The 14911-nt window shown below is 30.4% G+C and overlaps 1 protein-coding gene across 1 annotated transcript in view; it reads left to right on the plus strand.

Annotated features, from left to right (window-relative positions):
* The window catches only part of LOC106459273 (methionine aminopeptidase 1-like), a 42601-nt gene extending 30973 nt beyond the window's left edge, over positions 1-11628 (plus strand). The window contains exons 9-13 of the mRNA XM_013918882.2: positions 2252-2383; positions 5436-5541; positions 6200-6237; positions 7449-7514; positions 11327-11628. Of these exons, the coding sequence (XP_013774336.1) occupies positions 2252-2383; positions 5436-5541; positions 6200-6237; positions 7449-7514; positions 11327-11490 (506 nt within the window). The 3' untranslated portion in view covers positions 11491-11628. The remainder of the gene's footprint in view (positions 1-2251; positions 2384-5435; positions 5542-6199; positions 6238-7448; positions 7515-11326) is intronic.
* The last annotated feature ends 3283 nt before the right edge of the window (positions 11629-14911 follow it).

Raw genomic sequence — 14911 nt, forward strand, 5'->3', positions numbered from 1 at the left:
TTGCTATGATCCCCCCTTGAATCTTTCCTGTATCTCTGAGAAGTCCATGGCCTTCAGTTTGGGAACCCTTGCCTTAATGCAGTTAATAGTAATACAGTATGATAGTCCAAAAGCCAGGTTTTTTAAATTGTGTGATCTTCCATAATAATAATTGTTAATCCATTCATTTCTATACTTCATATTTAGTCATCAAAAATACATGGTTGATGAAAACACTTAAATTAAAAAGTATGGGTTACTTGTGTATGAATATTTTTACCATGTTTTCTTATGTATTGATTTTTTTTATTTGATAGTGAGTGTCATATTGCATGTTTTGGATGGGAATTTATTTAGTAAAGTTTGGCTTTCAAGCACCAGTACCAGCTTTAAATTTATTTTAATAAATTTCTTTTCAAAACTTGTAATCAAAAATGTATGTTTTTACAAAAGTGTAATGTGAATGCTTTGAAAAACTAACATTATAAGATAAACTTCAAGACAGAATCACAACAATTATTTTGACCATAGTATTGGTTCAGTGCTTTCAATGTGTTCTTACTCTGTAAAGCATTTGTTGTTGGCAATAAATATATGTTGGTTACTTTTGATGAGTGCTAAAAGAACCATTTAGATTTACATCTATTAATGTCTAATAAAATAATTGATTAATCAAAATTATACATGAATTGACTAATATCACAAACATTATTTAGGTAATAAAAATTGGTTTTTTGTATTATAACTATTTTCAATTATACAAACTACAAAAGTAATCAAAATATTGCTAATGCTCTTTTGATGTCTCTTTATTATTTTTCGATTACTTCAAGCTTAATCGATTGGTATTCCGACTCACAAAATTATAAACTAATAAAAGTGAATGTTTTCAATTATTGTGTGGGAATAATAGATTAGTTGGATGTAATGATTAATCAGCCTTATGATTAGTTGATTAACATGCTCCACTGATTATTTACTTTTACCCTTTCATATCATTTTCCTCACCTCGTTATATAGATACTTTCCATCAAAGTGCTCATTGCATTTCGCTCAGTCTACTGTAATAGCATGCTGAATATTGAAATTATAATAGTAATAATATAAACTAAAATATATTTATCTTAGTATGCATCATTTTAACAAGTCAATTTGGACTTAACTAAAAGCACCTCAGTCCCCAACTTTTGTTCAGACTTATTAGTGAATAAGGTCTGAATGATTTTAGTTCATAAATATGCTGGACATTCTAATTATCTTGCCAGGTTTGGATAGTATTTTTTTCTAATTTAGAATTAAATTTTTCTATTTTTGGACACTGGAAGGGGATTCATTTCAAATACAAACAAAATTCTTTGTAATTATTTCGTGTTTCTCCCACTTACATGTGCATATTCAATCACATAGTCAACTGTCTTCTGTTGGATTGGGAAAAAAATTCACCGAGATTATGTATTTTTATCGCATGTGAAGTGATATAAAGAATTAGTGAATATATTTTAGACAGAATAAAGTTTTTTTTGTAACTACCATAAATGGAAGATCTTTCTAGAGCATGCTAATGTGAATGAGTCAAAAATATTAGGTAAAATTCAACAAACATAAAATAGATTTAGTATAGTTTAAATAATGTGTTTATTTATTTATTGTCTGGATCTAGTATTTTTCTTATGTGTACAGTGCTTGTGATTTTTCATGGATAACTGTTCGTATAACTAAATATTTACTTGTTGTTGTAGTAATTACTTTTTTATGACAAAGTACACATTAATCTTTTGACCAATTATAATTTTTTTAACAAGTTTTTACGCTTATGTGACAAAGGTTGGATGGTTTTAACACTTGCCACATGAGTCATTCTGGAATGGTTTGGGTTGTTTTGATTAGACAAAAAGAAGACAGTTGACCCTAATTTTTGAGGTCTAGGTCACTGGACATGACCTGTAACCTGACCCGAGACTATAAGAGCCAACATGCCGATGTAAAGTTAAACAATGTAACAATAAATCATGCTTAAAATGTGCTAGATGTGGTTATGAATGTAATGGTTTAAGTATAGCAGTTAATAAACTGTGGGTCCAGGTCCAATCGATTTGACATACCAGCTGAATTGGAGATTTGTCAATTTATTACTGCATTATGTAATATCAGTTAATCATAAGTTTTTCAATGTTACTAAAGTTACCTGGCAATGTGGGAACTTATAACATTTTTGTAAATCATTTATATACTGTACACGCTGAACATGTATTATGATATGTTTAATTTTCAGTGGACGTGACAGTCTACCATAGAGGTTTCCATGGAGATCTCAATGAAACATTTCTTATTGGAAATGTAGATGAAGAGGGAAGAAGACTTGTTCAAGTTACTCATGAGTCACTCATGAAAGCAATAGAAATAGGTGAGTAATGTAATGGGATTAAAACCTAAAGGATTTATCTCCTTGAACAATTAATGTTCCAGATGACTGTCAAAATCTTTGTAATAAAAAAAAAGCACATTTTAAATGTGTACACATTTAGATAAAAATTAGTATAATAAAATATGGTTAGAACCTATAATTTCTTTTAGAATCTAAAATACAATCTTACAAGATCGTTGTAAACCTTTATATTGAATGTTAAAATTTTTACATGGTATCTTGTAAAATTTCACAGAATTATGTTGATAATTCAACAAAATCTAGATGATCATAAGAAGTCAACAGGATCCCAAAACTTCCATTTGTAACCATGATGATGATGATTGATTATTATTATTATTTTAATACAAGGTCATTATCTTTTTATAAAATGACAGGTGTCAGAATCCTACATGGAGATATATTGTCAAAAAATAAAAGATATGAATTAGAAATTTTAATAAAAATCTTTAATTTTTCCATAGTCTCATATCTTTCCAATTTCTAATACAGTTATCCCTTGTCATTTGCAGTTTAGAGTATTCACGTTATAGCTGCAGTCAACCCCCAAAACTAGTGCGACTCTTGCATTGTCCTGCACTGCCAATCCTGTGCTCTTGCACCATGCGCCCCATGTATTTTTAATCTTTGTTCAACCACAGTATTTCTGTGCAGACCCTCCCATGTAACCTCTGCCTGCTTCATCTATTGCCACTGCTACCTCTGTTACAAATGGTATTCACAGTTTTAGCATTCGTGGCAGTTTCTAGAACTTATCCCCCACAAATGGCAAGGGGTGACTGTATCACACAACACTTGAGTGGATTTGTATTTTATCTATGAAGAACCTTACATTATATTTTTATTTTTGAATTAGGTTCATTATCAATATAATTGCAAGTTTACCAAGAACCTTGATTTAAACTTATTTTACAGATCTCACTGACTTTAAGATCGATATACACAGATGATAATATTAAAACCAAAGCATTCCCACAAAATGCCACTGGTTTTAAGGTAAAGAATGTTTCTTGCTGCAGCACCACAAGAGAGAAAGGAGTATTGGTTAGTAGATAACTGTGAAATCACTCTTCTGGGTCAGGAGTGGCCTAGTAATTAGTGCTAGACTATGGTTTGGAAGGTCTGAACTCAAGCTGGGGAGCACCACTGAACATGCTTCACATTTTTAGCTGTGCGAGCACTTAGCCATGCCAGGAAATCTCACTGATCAGTTAGACATAGACATATAGGTGACAGGTACTACTGACTGATTGCTCTGACTAGGATCAGCAGTTTTAATTTAGGGGTGGCTATATGTAGACATAGGGCACTCTGGACTGGACACTGTTTATATAATCCATGTATTGCCACTCAGGTGAAGATATCAGACACAGAGGTCACTTCTATCCTTCTCTATGTATTGGTTTTCTACTAAAACGTTGAGGATTTATTAAGTAAAAAGTATCCCACATCCTATTATTGTTATATTAACAGTATCAGGAATTACTTATATTGGTCCACAAGTGAAAACAAGTTACCTTGACTGGGACCTTAACCCTATAACCCCAGGTCCTCTATCGGAGAGTAGGTGATATTGCTCTTGTCATATTTCATTACAAAATAAAACTAGTGGGTGAAATTGTTTGAAATTTAATAAGAATTTTCTTAAAAGTATGTTGTTTAAAATAAAATATTTAATTTTGAATTTTGATTTTTTTTCAGCTTTTTCTAATAAAAATCCATTATTTAATGTGGTTATTTGTACTCAGACTCTGAATAGTTCACAAGATAGTTCATTAGCAAAAGCACATTCTTATACATAAAGATTCAACTGGTTTACGCTTTGTTGCTCATCGCTGTGGCAAGTTATAATGTTCACTCACAATAATAGAAAAATTACCTGATGTTGGAAAAACTTAAGTCATTAAAATATAAATATATAGCTTTCTTTCAAAAAATTCTGAGTACTAAAAATTAAATCCAAACCTTAAAAATTTTCATAATAAAACTTTTAAATGATTAAAATTTTGATACGAACAAAAGACTTCAAACAATATCAAAATGAACATGCAAAAACTTGACTCAGAAAGCTGGGGCAGAACTTAAAAATTAATAATTAAAACATTGGCCATTTTTTTTTATCAACAATATTTTAGTTAATAAATTTATTATTTTGTATTTAACATCAATCTTGGATTGAATGTTTTTGCCCTTGACAAATTGATATAATTTGGTTTTATACTAGGGTGAATAGTACCAAGATGTATTAGTTCAGATTTGGGCTCCCACTTTTACATTTTATTGCATACTCTTAAGAATGTAACTGTTAAGTACACCCATTGCATTTTAGTTAAAGATAACAGAAGCTTTCACGTTAGGCTTTATTGGGTGATTTCCTCACTAAAGTACCTTTCATGTAGCTTTATTTTTTTATTGTTTTCAATATGTGTATTTTATGTGTATGAGGTGTTTTGAGTGTATGTTTATAACATGACAATAGTAAAAAAAAAGTTTTACTGAAGTGGAACAAACCATTGAAATTATAAGAGTATTTAATATTTTCTGTATTTTTAAATGTAATAATACCATAAAAACTGAATATTTAAAATTTTAGTTAGTTATATCAACTTTTTTTTTGTTATACAGAAAATCTCATAATTTCACAAACAAAAAATGTTTGTTTGAAACTTTCAATTTTGAAATTTTAGGCAATTAAACTTCAATAATCCTTATGAGCGTGACAGTAATATTTTGTTTTGTTACTTCTGCTGATGAGCTCTGTACGATTGTTAGTTTTTTCTCATCAAGTTAATTTTTTTTTCTAGTTGGTAGGTTGAACTTGATGAGAAAAAAACTAACAATTGTACAGAGAGCTTATCAGAACACTTGGAGCTGTATGAAAAATTTTTTTCTAGTTGGTAGGTTATTTCTTACAGCTGTAAATACTGATATGCTCTCTAAATAGTTCTTACTTTGTTTTCTCTACAAACAATCTTGTATATATATATATACTTGGTGTTTAATTTTCCACCATTGTCTTTATATGCTGTAGTGAAACCAGGAGTTAAGTACAGAGAAATAGGTAATGTAATTCAGAAACATGTACAAGCACATGGGTTCTCAGTAGTAAGAAGTTTCTGTGGACATGGTATACACAGGTAAGAAGAAGCTCACTACTAGTTAGTAGTGTATTGTTTTATCAAGTATTGTTTCAATTGAAAGCTACTAGGCAGTGGTGTAATCATAACATGTATTTTTCAACAATTTTTCTATAGTTATGTTTTAAAATAATTCACACATGTGACTGTATAACAGTTGACCATTTCTTGTTTTCCCATCATACATTTTATTTTCTACCTGCTTAACAGCAGTTTTGAATTATGTATCATTATATTTCATTGTTGTTGTTGTTTTTAACTTAGATTGTGACTTACTGCCTGAGTGTTCTGGTCAAAAGTTCTTAATAATAATTTTGTTTTATACCAACTAGCTATTCTTTTATCATACTTAGCTAATTTCTCATTTTTACTTAACTTGACTGTTTTTTCTTATACATTCCTCTACTTAATGTTTTTAAGAACTCTTAAATTGGAATTGTGTTTAGTGGTTGAGGTATTATGTAGTTTTATTTATCCAAACATTACTACCATAATACCCAAGACACACAACAGTTTTGTTGTTTTTCTTCGGTTAAAATTCTTTCCCGTTTTATAGGTTATTTCATACAGCTCCAAGTGTTCCTCATTATTTTTTCCTGTTTTATAGGTTATTTCATACAGCTCCAAGTGTTCCTCATTATTTTTTCTTGTTTTATAGGTTATTTCATACAGCTCCAAGTGTTCCTCATTATTCAAGTGAGTATATGATTATTATTTTACATTTAACACTTTAAAACTAGAATTTTTACTTATTGTTAATTCTCTTGTTGGATGTGTACTTTTTGAGTTTTGAAGTTTCATTATGATGTATTAATAGGAAAAGAAATGGTTCCCAAAATATAACAAAAAATACGCTATAACTTTCCCCATTTAACACTAAATCTCTTGGACTTGAACAAAGCTAGAAATTGTTCCTTAGTGCTAGTTTTCCCTGTTTAATTAAAAACTCATTTTTCGAAGTACTGACTAACAGGCAATGCTTTTCTTTCTTTTGTTTTTGGGGGGGGATTTTACGTAGTTTCTCATATTAGCATCATGTGCAAGAGATACAGTAAACATGACTACCCTCATTTCAACCTTCTCAATTTAAAACACTTTTTCAGTAAAGAATCTACCAATTTTTACTTATTCCTTATTTAGTGACCTGCTGTAGGATTTCAGAGAAATACAAGAAAATACATCCTTTAAGAAGTTTCTTAAGAATATTTACAAACAACTGCTTCATCCTTTGATCAACCAATGTCATTAACATTAACTACAGTTCAGTTGCAATAACCAGTTAGAAAAAAATAAGGACCAATCTTTTTTTTTATCTTCTCACATTTTCATGGCTGATCAACAAGACAAACATCATCATTCTAAAAGTTACTTTTTCTACCCTAAAATAAAAATAAAATGAAGATGGAATATACTTTCATAAATTACTAAACTGGTTTCCATGCTTTAGAAATTGATTTCTCTCTCTTTCAGGTTAGTTGGAGTTTATTGGTCATTTCAACTCTTAATCTCTTCTGTTCCACCTTTTCCCAGGAAATTAACAATTATTATGGTTCACATCTTCCCAAATACATCTTCTGTTTTCATGACTGGTAGTTACAGGAAATTTGTGATTAGATTTATTGAGCAAGTTTGACATGATGTCCATTTTCTCTGTACTTAATATTACGATTTCCAACCTGGCAGTAGCTTACGTGTGGGAGTTTTTTCATGTTTACTTTCACATAGTTTAAGTTTAAAATTGGTATAAAAAGAACTCTCTATAAATATATCAGGTATTTTTTATGATTTTTTTTATTAAAAGCTCATTTACTGTGCATCATTAAAATATAGCAAATAGTTTTAAATTTACTCATCAAAATTAGTTTTGCTCTGATATAAACATCTGTTTTCAATTTTTTATTTTCCAGAGAACAAAGCAGTAGGCATAATGAAAGCTGGACACTGTTTCACAATAGAACCTATGATATCGGAAGGTAGGTGTTTAAGTGATAAATTATCATACTTCAGTCTCCTAGCAGTTATTGTAATGACATTACTGGAAAGCACAAGACAGAGGTATTTCTGTTTTTTGGTGGAAATCCACTTTTTAAAAAATTGTAAAATCTGGGGTTTGTGCAGATTCAGTGTGAAAATAGGAGTTAATCACACAGGCCTGCAAATTTAAACTTCATAAAAGTTGTTTTGTTTTTAACACAATTCAGTTATGCAGATTTCAAAAATAATATTAATTTTTTTCTATCACCTAAGGATTTTTTTACAAATTGGGAATAAAAACAACTCTTACTTAGATCAAATTATTATTTCGTTTACCACAATGAACATTTTTTTAGTATTATATTTGTTAACAAAAATACAAACAAACTGAAGAAAAGGGAAGAACGTTGATGTCAAATGAATATGCATCCTCATTCTGATTTTTTTGTGTGAAATCTACATCTTTTCGTCTCAAAACTACGTGTTGTGGTCTTTCTTTTATATATTGCGTCTAGAGGATCTTGCTTCAATGACCACCAGTAAACAGCCATCATGCTGATGTTCCACCTTCCTCGATACCTCCTCTCTCTTTCCCTGATGTATTGATGAAACCTTTTCCCTGGTTCTTTGCTGACAGCACCGAGATTTTCAGGGAAATAGTCATTATGTTAGTGTAAGAAATGAACTCTTAAGCTCATATTACAACCCAACTCTTTTAATTTATCAAGCATGTTATTGACAATATTTTCGTAAATTTGGGTCTTTGTTGTTTCCTAAACATTTGTCAATAACATATTTAAAGGCAGTCCATGTTTCTTTTTCAACTTTCCTCATTGTTCTTTCGAACTGTTTATCTGAAGTCAATTTCCTAATCTGGGGCCCAACAAAAATCCCTTCTTTAACTTTTGCTTCTGAAAGAGCTGGGAATTGCCCACATAGATACTTGAAACAGTTGCCATCTTTGTCTAAGTCCTTTAAAAACTGCTTCATCAAGTCCAGTTTTATGTGAAGTGGAGGTAATAGGACTTTCTTTGTGTCTATGCTTTTTTGGACGAATTCTGTAATGTTTTGCATTTGTTTTTTTACAACAAATTTACCACAAATATAACAGAATGTGTTTGGGTCATTTACACAACCTCTTGTCAAAGTGCATGCACAAACATATACTATCTAGAAGTGACATGTCATGCAGCCTGTTAACCATTTATATATTTGTGGTGTGTTTCTCTTGGGTTCTAAAATGATTGCTAAGACTCTCACATCGCAATTAGTCTAGAGAAATCTATAGCCAGTGGTTGTCAACATTTTAGCATAACAAAATGTGACCCAATTTCAATGAAAATGATTCACTTATGTAAAAGTACATATGACGTTTTGTGAAAAATCTGTATGTGGTGGATAAAAATGGATATTATTTTCAGATTCAGTGCACAGCAATTACTGTAGAACATGTAAACATTTCAATACAATAAAACCATCACAGGCCTGTGTATTTGATCCCTATTTAGAAGACACAGTAAATGAGTAGTATTATAGGTAAATTTATATTTAAACATTCCAAATCTAGAATACTTTGCCAGTATGAAAAATTAACTATTAAACATGATGATGAACCACCACTTGTTTTTACTGTGGTGGTTCGATGAAGTAATAGAATATTTCAAGCAATATTTGACTTCCATAATCTAAACTAAAACCACTTGTTTTTACTGTGGTGGTTTGATGAAGTAATAGAATATTTCAAGCAATATTTGACTTCCATAATCTAAACTAAAACCACTTGTTTTTACTGTGGCAGTTCGATGAAGTAATAGAATATTTCAAGCAATATTTGACTTCCATAATCTAAACTAAAACCACTTGTTTTTACTGTGGCAGTTCGATGAAGTAATAGAATATTTCAAGCAATATTTGACTTCCATAATCTAAACTAAAACCACTTGTTTTTACTGTGGTGGTTCGATGATGTAATAGAATATTTCAAGCAATATTTGACTTCCATAATCTAAACTAAAACAGTTGTGTTACCTTATAATTCATATACTGCGCCAAAGAATGCGTGTCTTCGTATGGCTCATTTAAACACCAATATATTAGTGTTTCACGCATGAAAAAGGAAAACAAACACATTACATTACTTCCATGACTAGTGGGGGACTTTTTAGTGGCTAATAATGTTCCACCTTCAATTCAACAAATTCTTAACGTTGGTTTCATGTACAGTTAGTTAGGTGTTGCATTTTATTGTCAAAGCAGTTACAAGTGATAAGGTTATCCCGTACAATATTTCTCGGTTATCTCTACAGTAGTTACGTTTTATAATGGTATCGTATCATCATTAGTATAAAATGCATTGTTCATCAATGCCACCAAGATCTTTTAATGCTACATCTGATGGACCAGCAAGTGGAAAATATTGGCTGAAATAAAAGAAAAATTTATTATCTAGAGCAGTGATTTTGAATGTGGGGCGCACACCCCACAGGGGGGAAATTTGAAAATGATACAATATAAAAAAAATTACATTATATTATTATATCTTTTCAACACCATATTTGTTTTATATTAAGGGGGCATCAAATGTTTTGAGGTGTCGAGGTGGGACATGAAGCAAAAAAAAGGTTAAGAACAACTTATCTAGAGTAAAGGTAGTTTTTTCTAACTTTATTACCAAAAGATCTTTTGTATATATTTGTGCCCCTCCCCTCATAAGAATGTTCTTTAATGTTTGAAGCTTAATGTATTTTTAAAACTTAGTCCAACTTCAAGTGTTTTAAAATATTGTTAAATCTGTATTTTTTTGTGCTTGTATATCATTATAGTGAATAACATAGCGTTTCTGTGGAACTAATTAATTTCAGACAACTACAATTAGTAGATTAGTTAGCTATGTTGTAGATGGGTTAAGTATTACCTCTCTTTACTGAAGTTTTTTTATGTAATTAAAACTCGTCTGGTGCTGGTAATTGTTTTTTGTTTCCTGCTGTTTTATTAAACATTTTATTTTGCTCAGCCAATGTCTCATTTTTACTTAACTTGACTGTTTTTAGTTTTATACAGTCCTCTAGTTATTGATTTAAAAACTCTTAAATTGGAATTATGATTTTCTTTTGTTTACTATGTCCCTTAAACAGAACCCTACTTGAAGCAGTTGTTTCATCATGGTGAACTCACTCTAAGGTTTTTCTCACGCTCTTTTGGTAACTTGCCCAACCTAATGGATGTGCTTTTCCACTCAAAATATGTGATGCATATTAAACATAACAGTCGGGAGAAAGAACATTGTGATCCACATACCTTTCTTTGATAGCAGGATGTTACGGTCTAAGTTACATCAACTTAGTAAAATCAAATAGTGATAAACTTAAATTGTTTGAATCTTGAAGTTGTAACTTTTAATTTCGCATTTCTTGTAAAATCTAGAAAAAAATGGTTGAAAAATTAGGAAATTATGAATAGTAGGTATCAAAAGAAAAGAAACCATTTTAGTGGTTCCTTTGTTTTTATTTGATATTTTGATGGTTTAGGTGCATATAGTGTGACAATTATTCAGTAGTGTTGTTTTGTTTTTTTACAGTTTAATAAGTTTTACTTTCTGTTTCTAGCCATGCAATTTTATAGATTTAACATTAGTTTATATTGGATTTGCAACTTGTTAACTTTACTGGTTGTTGGATTCACCACAACAGCTAAAAATTACGAGTATTTGAAACACAAATTTTTTTTTATTATTATTCCTTTTTTTTTCTGGTGTGTGTTGATTCTTTGTCTCAGCTGATTTAATGGAGGTCATTTTATTACGATTAACTAGGAACATGGAGAGATTTGCTATGGCCAGATGACTGGACAGCTGTTACTCAGGATGGTAAACGTTCTGCCCAGTTTGAGCAGACCTTGTTGGTTACAGACTCTGGTTGTGAAATCCTGACCCAGCGGAGGGAAAAAGGTGGACAACCACACTTCATGGATAAGTGACACATCTAAATTTCTAGCTTGTATGGTCTTTAAATGCCTTAGAGTTGACTTTTTTCTTCTGTGTGAGTGTGTGTTTAAATGCCATTTCTGCTGTATTTTAGAATATACTAAATATAAAGGTAGATCTTGGTTTATGAATCTGTTGATTAAATTTTTGTCTTAGAAACAGGATTTTGATTTAAATTATCCCAACACAGTGTTAAAACTTACACATATATTTATAATAATAAAATTATATCTCTCATATTTTGGTAATAATCACATACAAGGTATTCAGTCACTGTTAAGAAATTTGAACAGGAACTACACAAAATTATGATGAGTACAAGAATGAACACACAACCATAAAAACATTTCACCATCACAGATATATAAAATATCAAAGCTTGTCGTTCCGTAAAAGTACCTAAATGAAGAAAGTATGTAGATGACACAGTGTCATGTTCTTAGTTTTGCAAAGTGCCTTCTGTAAAACATTATTTGTATACCAAGTGGAGTAGCTATCTTCTATAATCAGTAACTTATTTTAATAGTAAATCCTATACTAATTAAAGCTTACAGCTTTTTATGCACGTCCAGCTAACTCCCCCACTGGTTGGCACACTTGGGGTGGATCCTTATCTGTATACTTTAATTTTGTGTTCCTGCTCCCCTCTCCCATGTATCTCGGGGGGGGGGGGGTACCATGTTTGAAACTTTATTCATTCTCCCACTCTCAAGCTAAGAAGTCCAAACTTGGAATATTTGCTCAGGTATCATAAGCAGGTGTCCTAATGTTGTTTTTTCAGGTATTAACCATTTCGAAATGGGTCACGGGTAAAAGGCCACGTCATCTCACATTCAAAATTTTATTAAACTACTATTTCATGAATTTATGTCAATAAATTTGGTATCAAACTGTAGATTATAATTCAAATTTTAGTATTATACATTACTAAACTTTTTAATTTAAAAGTAAATATTAAAAACACAGATAAACATCGTGGTATGTTGAATGCAGCACTGGTTCAAATTAGATGTTTAAATCAAAATACTAAGTCTATAAAGATTATTTTATATCTTTAAACATAAAGATTATTTTAGCATACATGCTAAAAAAGACAAAAAATATCAGTATATTAGTAGTAAACCTGCAAAAAAAACAATATATATTAATATTAAAGCTGCATAAAAATATCAGTATCTTAGTAGTAAAATCACATGCCTTGTGCATCCAGGAAATATGCAAAATTAAAAACACAATCTGATAAAAACTAATGATAATATTATTTGCTTTTTTAATATTCTTATTTCCCAAATACCTTGGATATGCAATATTAAGTAATTCCATAAAACTATATATAATATGCCTTGTATTCTTCCAAATGGAAAAAAAATTCAAGTAATCAAAGTCCATATAATAGTTAAAAAATACAGAGAAGGAAAGTTCAGCAAAAATTATATACTTATAAACAAGATGTAAAGAAAATGATTGGGTATATCGAATCTTGATAAATTTGACAGTTTAAGGGAAAACCTGCAGAAATGTGCAAGAACAATCTAAAATTACAATTAGATTTTTTTTACTGACAGTGATAAAAAAAATGTAGGTTCCCCCCCTTTTTACACTATCAAAAATTAATAATATCCAGGTACATTTGAGTGGTGAATCTAAGAATAGGAAACTGATGACTGAACAAGAAAAACATACTGTTACATTGGTGTGATAGACCTTTACAACTGAACGTTTTTTTATAACGCATAGATGAAACATAATCTCAGCTCTCTAGATGATTTATATCTAGACAGCAGTCTTCTTTACCTCAACTGAGAGATAACCCAAATAAACTAAATTTAATGAAAGCAGTTTGTGTGATTTAATTCCCACGAAAAATGATTTTCACAAGAATTACTCGAGAGATGTAAACACAGTTAACTCTATGTGCACATAAGAGTGTCTAAGTACACATGCCATAACCTTTTACAGAGTGCCGGTGAACATTTTGTGTAGATACACATAGTAAACTTGAAATTATAGTCAACATTCCTTCGCCAATACGGGGTCGGCCCATCACGCCATGTACATTCAATTCATGGATAACCCTGTATTGTAAACTAACCTTATTTTGCTGATGAGAGTTAAGGAAATTGATATAACTTTAATTCTAAGGTATACTCCAGATTCTCATAGATGCTTACAAAAAATAAATATACAACTGAATTACAATATATAAACATAAGAAATTAATAAGTTTTACTTTAGAAGAACAGAAATTGACAACCAAAAATATTGAGTTATGTCTAATTTTACACTTTTAACTTAACCAACAACAATCACAAGTTTTATATACACTAAAACCCCATACATTCATCTCTTACTATACCAGTTCTGTCAGGACAAGTTGATAATAGTAGGATTACTTGTGTGATGATACGACAGCTAACAAGAATAACCCATGAAGAAAAAAAACTTAACAGACAGCTTTATACAAAATCAAAACCCAGCAGTTTAAGTAAAATAATGAGTTACATTTAATCGAAATTTTTGAACTTAATAAAACTCAATAATAGTAACAATGGATTCATAATGAAGATAACTTGTTTAATAAACTACACAGTTAAGCATTAATTATGAGATGGTATTTGCAGGAAGAGAAAGCCATGTGAAATTCAAAAACCGTATTATAATTAGGAATTTTTATACTTTGCATACTAGTGGTCACAAAGAATGCATACAACCCTAATGGAACATTTGGGCAAAAAGCACCTTAAACAGTAAAGATTCAGTTCAAACAACACTTTAAAACCATTACTATTGACTGCTAAAGCTGTACACATATAAAAGTGCACCAAACAAGGATGCATGTTAAACTAACAAGGAAAAGAAAATAGCCTGTTTGTAATTCTTATTTTATTATTATTCTCTTGCCAACCTACAACAAAAATGGCTTGATATATTGATATATAAAGGTCTTAGGGGTATCGAAAAGTGAATTTGTTTCTTCTATATTTTACATAAGCTAAAAAAGCATCATAATTCTACTGTATATGATGTTATCATTACCCCTCAAAGTTAGCTTTTTTACAAATGTCTGGTGTTCCTTTAAAAAGCTTATGTACAATGTGAATCAGGAATTACCAGCCAATAATAAATGAACATGAGATGACTGTAATATGTAGATACTCAATGCTTTGTACACTATACAATCAGTATCTTTAGGGAGCCAACCCCTATATTATGTATGAAGTGAAGGAGGAAAAAAAAAACTATTACACACATTCATAGGATAATTACTTTAAAAGACAAGAAGGTTTATTTAAAGCAATGTTTTAGAGACATATATTTTATTTGAAAAGGCTGCTTTTCTACTGGTAAAATTTTATACACGCTTATTGGGGTAATGTCTTAGTCTTGGCATATATTTGCCCATTGCTATGCATT

The sequence above is a fragment of the Limulus polyphemus genome, unplaced genomic scaffold (assembly GCF_000517525.1).
Source record: "Limulus polyphemus unplaced genomic scaffold, Limulus_polyphemus-2.1.2 Scaffold584, whole genome shotgun sequence".
Lineage (NCBI taxonomy): Eukaryota > Metazoa > Arthropoda > Merostomata > Xiphosura > Limulidae > Limulus > Limulus polyphemus.